Here is a 6377-nt window from a genome sequence, read left to right as displayed (position 1 = left end):
AAGGCTATTTTGGCTATGCTCATCGCTGGTCTGGTTACTGGTCTAGGCGTTACATGTAAACAATTTTAAGGCTAATTTGGCTATGCTCATCGCTGGTCTGGTTACTGGTATAGGGCTATAAAATTAGACCACAGGCCGTTAAAATTAGACCACAGATTGCCTCGATTTCGCCGGGTGGGCTAAAAGCAGACTACACGTAGCCCGTCCAATTTAGAGCTAAATCGTGGCTACATACAGACCATGTCTTGAAATGACACTTATATATTTGTAGATATTATTGACACCGCAAACATGATGGGATATCAACCATCTCATGCGCTGCCTGGCCAAAAACTACAGTGAATCAGGTTTGACTATAAGTGGGCTACAGATAGCCGCTCTGACTACGAGCTAAATCGTGGCTACGCACAGGCTACGTATTGAACATGTCAAAGAAATGAAACCAAACACCTTGTAAACGCTGTTACTTTGCTTACATGATGGAATATCATACATCGCACAAGATATTTTGCCAAAAAACGACATGAAACCAAATTCAAGGTTATTTGGGCTAGAAGTGGGTTACACATAGCCGGACTATATCAGGTCTATACTTAACCGAGACGTTGAAATGACGGCTATTGCTTGCTGGGCAGTAAGGCGTCAAAGGTTCCAAATTCATTTGTCCTGTTGTCGAAAGTAGGTTTGGAGTAAGTCAAATTTTTACTGTCTATGACTGACAGTAATGGGTTCTATATGCTTTTGAAGAGGCACTTACAACTTTACTTTAAAAAAAAAAAAAAAAGTTTGTACTACTTGTGTATTTCTGTTGCTCTAGTAACATAATGCTACTCCACAGAAATAAAGCTCAATTGAATATAATTTAGACAAATTGTTTTACTTTGACTAAAGGTATGATTTTACATATTTGTAACGGTTAAATATTGAATTTTATTTTGCTTTATGCATTTTTTTTATCCGTGGTCCTTTTTTTTTTTTTTACTTTGATCTGTTTTTTAACTGTAGTCATTTTTTAACTGTAGTATTCGCCGACTTTTGAGGTTTGAATTGAGGATTGTCAGTTGCTTCAAGAAGCCTATGTTGGGCCTGATGCGTATCACCTCTATGACGTGGTCAATGGCATCCTCCACCATCATGTCATGGTGAATCATCAGGTATGCCAGAAAAAGTGTGGCAGAGCGACTGATACCCTTTTTGCAGTGCACCAACACCTTATCTGTGGAAATAGAAATAGAAAGACACTCAAAACAAAGTCATTATAAGACAGCTTATCACTGTAGGACACTTAATAAATTACAAGTAAATAAATGATGTGTGTATGTGTGTGTGTGTGTGAGTGTGTGTATGTGTGTGTGTGTGTGTGTGTGTGTGTGTGTGCATCAGCTCTTACTCTCTGGGTTACTCAGGGCCTGGTGAATGAACTGTGCAGCTGGGAAGAAGTACTCGCCGATGTTAAACGAGCATTTGTTTTCTGCAGGCACATCATAGTAATTGAGGCTCCTGCCTTGGTAATATACCACTCCTGTATTGACCTTTCCTTTTAGGCTGTTCTTGCTTGGAATTTCAAATGAGATCTTCAAGCTCTTCTCCACTGCCGCAGCATTCAGGATGTGGGTAATACCCATCCCTTTCAGTTTGGCTCGGTTTCTTGCTGTCTCTCTGCACAAGAACACAACAGCCTAGATTAGTCTTTCACTAAAGGGGATTCACAATGTAAAAACAACTCTTAAAAGTGCAGACTCAGTGCTGTGACCTGCCCTAAAACCGGACTGAAATTTGTCTAAGATCTCATACCTACTTAAAAATGACATTAACTGGGAATAAACCACCTTCTCTAAAATCTTTGATAGGCATGGTAATTTTGAGATGGGCCGATAATTCTTCAGTTCTAAAGGGTCTAAATTTGGTTTTTTAAGAAGTGGCTGAATAACTGCCTGCTTAAGGCCCGTTGGAACAACTCCATTATGAAGACTACTATTAACAATAGAAGTAATACTCGGCCCAACAACATCAACCATCTCCTTTAGAAGACGTAAAGGAACCTCATCGCAACCACCAGATGTAGGCTTCAAACGCATAATGATGTCCATAACTTGCGCCAGAGACAGCCTAGATTAGTCTTTCATTAAAAATGTTTTACGGAAGAATTAAAAAACACCACTCGACAATGAGAGAAATATAACTGCATAGTGTTTGATTCCTGTTCTTATGGTAGAAGTGTGTTGTAGACTTACTCATTTCCAATGAAGACACTGGGCCAGACCTCAGTGACAGGTGTCCATTGCACTCTACATTTGCACATGCGACGCTCCAGTTGGAAAATGTTTCGAGGGAAATGGTTGTGTAACATTGTTGTCACTTGAGTTTCTGTTTTCACATGAGGTTCAGGACCACTTGGACCTGCGACACACAACTGTTGTGCATCAACCAGATCCACTTCAGGTTCTGCTTCAGGATCTGGAACACATGATGGCTCTGGATCAGGCTGTGCTGGGATCCCAATCCGCTCCACTTGTTTTTCTGGAAGGATTTTTTCACAGCCTTCCATCTTCTTTGGAAGAATCCACAGATTTTGTTGCTCTTCCTCACTTATTTTCAGATAAAAGAAAAAAAAGCAAATAACAAGCTATTAGAAACAAACCACAGATTAAACATGAATAATTAGTCTAGCTTGTAAGATTGTGCTAATGTTGTGCTGTTTGACATTGGTTACTTTATTTAACAGAGGCAACATGCAGTTGTTGCTCTGTGGTACACATTAGATTTGGTGTATTAATGGATGATTTAAATATTTATGGATGATTTAAATATTTAAATATCAATTAAACACAAGAATATGCATATAAGAAATATAACTACACATATTCCATATTGTACCACATTTGTGTTTGCATCTCACTGTAATGTATTTCAAATGGTCTGTTGACATTCACCTTTTGATCTGGTCTTCTCATTGGTTGCGGGAGAAATATTCATGCCATTCCCATTCTCTGAGATGGTGCTGCTGAGGTCAGCCTTCAGCTGCACATCTCTCTTTTGTGTGGACTCTGTTGTCACTTGAGTTTTTTGAGTTTCTGTTGTCACTTGAGGTTTAGGACCACTTGGGCCTGCAACACACAATTGCTCTTCATCAACCAGATCCACTTGAAGTTCTGCTTGAGGACCTGGGACACACGATGGCTCTGGATCAGGCTGTGCTGAGATCCCAATAGGCTCCACTCTGTTTTTCTGAAAGGGTTTTTTCACAGCCTTCCATGTTCTTCGGAAGAATGCAGAGGTTTTGTTGCTCTTCCTCACTATTTTCCGATAAAAGAACAAAAACAAATAATAAACTATTAGAAACACCTCTAACCACAGATTAAACATTAATAATTAGTCTAACATATTATATATTGTGTGTTAATGAATCATTTAAATATATATATATATACATTTTACCACATTTCAAATGGCATTCACCTGTTGGGTTTGCCATCTCATTGGTTGCAGGAGGAATATTCATGCCACCCTGATCATTTCCATTCTCTGAGATTGTGCTGCTGTCAGCCTTCAGCTGCATGTCTCTCTTTTGTGTGGACATGATATCTAATGTACTCTATTTAGTTCTGTCAGATATTGTTGTCAAACTGTTTGTGATACACACTGTGAATGAGACTACAGACAGTGTGTATAAACTGTATGTTTTTCTAAACACTGAAAATAAACCATCTAAAGCTGGCGTCTGTAGAATTTCGCTCAGACTCGCGCTTTGCTCGGTGACTCTTCACCTCGGCTCGGATTATCACTGAACTTCAGACGCTGCGAGTGCGCGGCTCCTTATAAGCAGCCTGTTCGATGACGTAATCAAATGGCTAGTCTCGTTGTAGTTCCACAGTTGCCATAGAAACGGAATGTTTACTACAAGCGGCCGGACATTATCACCAGTGGTTGATTTCAAACACATTACTGCTTTACTTGGTTTACACATATTTCTAAGAAAATACATTTTACGCTGAATAACGTTATATTTAAAACGTTAATTATGTTTATAGCCTACATGCGTTTGTTTACGTTCAGGCTTCTCCCGCTGTTGTATACTTTTATGTGAGCCAAACAAAGCATTTACTTACACAATGATTTTGGAGGGGTTACGGTGGTTTGAGGCAAAAATACCACCAAATTGGACAAAAATGCCCTTGCACAATTAAACTAAATGTATTACGGCTGTCGCGAATAAAGTGATTGAAAATAAAATGAAAAGTCTAGATCTGCTCATTAAATGTATATCTGCTCATGCGGCATCGGATTTATTTTTACGCGGTTTTTTTCAGCGTTCAGCATTATAACCAATCACACACGATTCTGTTGAGTTTATGAATGCAATGTTCAATCAGAGGCGTTCAGATTATTCATCGCTGTTTCCACTCCTCCGACAAACGTGCTTTAAAATAAGATATAACAGTACAACAAATACCATCAAGATTAAGAAAACGCCATACGATAAAAGTGAGTCTTAAAAAGAGATTTAAAAGAGGATACCGTGCTTGCCTGCCTAATCCCCAGGCTGTTCCACAGTTTATAGGGGCAAAACAGCAAAAGCCCGGTAACTTTTAGTGACAAGTGAGATTTTGGAACCATTATAGGGCCCTATACGATCTCAAACAGCGATCAGGCTCATAAGGACTTAACAAATCACAAATATAGGCAGGAGCCTGACCCTTCAATGCTTTAAAAACAAGCAGTAAAATCTTAAAATCAATTCTAAAACTCACAGGCAACCAATGAAGAGCAGCAAGAATCGGTGTAATGCGGTCACTTTTCTTAGTACGTGCTAAAAGCCTAGCAGGCGTTTTGAATCAGTCTTTGGAGGTTTCTCCTGCTAATACCAGAATAAAGTGCATATTCAAACTATATTTATTAAGATGTGAATAACTCCACTCTGTTTTTCTGAAAGGGTTTTTTCACAGCCTTCCATGTTCTTCGGAAGAATGCAGAGGTTTTGTTGCTCTTCCTCACTATTTTCCGATAAAAGAAGAAAAACAAATAATAAGCTATTAGAAACACCTCTAACCACAGATTAAACATGAATAATTAGTCTAACATATTAGATATTGTGTGTTAATGAATCATATATATATATATATATATATAAAACTACACATATTCCAAATTTGACCAAATTTCAAATGGTCTGTTGGCATTCACCTGTTGGGCTTGTCTTCTCATTGGTTGCAGGAGGAATATTCATGCCACCCTGATCATTCCCATTCTCTGAGATGGTGCTGCTGTCAGCCTTCAGCTGCATGTCTCTCTTTTGTGTGGACATGATATCTAATGTACTCTATTTAGTTCTGTCAGATATTGTTGTCAAACTGTTTGTGATACACACTGTGAGTGAGACTACAGACAGTGTGTATAAACTGTATGTTTTTCTAAACACTGAAAATAAACCATCTAAAGCTGGCGTCTGTAGAATTTCGCTCAGACTCGCGCTTTGCTCGGTGACTCTTCACCTCGGCTCGGATTATCACTGAACTTCAGACGCTGCGAGTGCGCGGCTCCTTATAAGCAGCCTGTTCGATGACGTAATCAAATGGCTAGTCTCGTTGTAGTTCCACAGTTGCCATAGAAACGGAATGTTTACTACAAGCGGCCGGACATTATCACCAGTGGTTGATTTCAAACACATTACTGCTTTACTTGGTTTACGCATATTTCTAAGAAAATACATTTTACGCTGAATAACGTTATATTTAAAACGTTAATTATGTTTATAGCCTATTTGTTTACGTTCTGGCTTCTCCTGCTGTTGTAGACTTTTATGTGAGCCAAACAAAGCATTTACTTACACAATGATTTTGGAGGGGAGACCGTGGTTTGAGGCAAAAATACAACCAAATTGGACAAAAATGCCCTTGCACAATTAAACTAAATGTATTAACGATACGGCTGTCGCGAATAAAGTGATTGAAAATAAAATGAAAAGTCTAGATCTGCTCATTAAATGTATATCTGCTCATGCGGCATCGGATTTATTTTTACGCGGTTTTTTTCAGCGTTCAGCATTATAACCAATCACACACGATTCTGTTGAGCTTATGAATACAATGGCCAATCAGAGGCGTTCAGATTAGTCATCGCTGTTTCCACTCCTCCGACAAACGTGCTTTACAATAAGATATAACAGTACAACAAATACCATCAAGATTAAGAAAACGCCATACGATAAAAGTGAGTCTTAAGAAGAGATTTAAAAGAGGATACCGTGCTTGCCTGCCTAATCCCCAGGCAGGGAGTTCCACAGTCATTCTTGAGAAGTGGGACAAAACGGGGTGCAAAATTGAAAAAAATAAAACCTTGTACTCAGACAAATGAAACTACATTTATGTATCTTATAT

General features: G+C 38.8%; 1 protein-coding gene across 1 annotated transcript; it reads right to left on the bottom strand.

Annotated features, from left to right (window-relative positions):
- Positions 1 to 1033: 1033 nt before the first annotated feature.
- On the bottom strand, positions 1034 to 1625 carry LOC107747648 (dual specificity phosphatase DUPD1-like; the record flags this gene model as incomplete). Its single annotated transcript, XM_016562241.1, has 2 exons — positions 1391 to 1625; positions 1034 to 1216 (listed from the first exon to the last, which is right to left on the bottom strand). Coding segments are annotated over exons 1-2 (418 nt in total), but the record flags the coding sequence as incomplete, so codon positions are not given.
- Between the last annotated feature and the right edge of the window lie 4752 nt (positions 1626 to 6377).

This window comes from Sinocyclocheilus rhinocerous, unplaced genomic scaffold (genome assembly GCF_001515625.1).
Source record: "Sinocyclocheilus rhinocerous isolate Xijiao unplaced genomic scaffold, SAMN03320098_v1.1 scaffold2604, whole genome shotgun sequence".
In the NCBI taxonomy this organism is placed as follows: domain Eukaryota; kingdom Metazoa; phylum Chordata; class Actinopteri; order Cypriniformes; family Cyprinidae; genus Sinocyclocheilus; species Sinocyclocheilus rhinocerous.
This window is presented reverse-complemented; position numbering and strand designations above follow the sequence as displayed.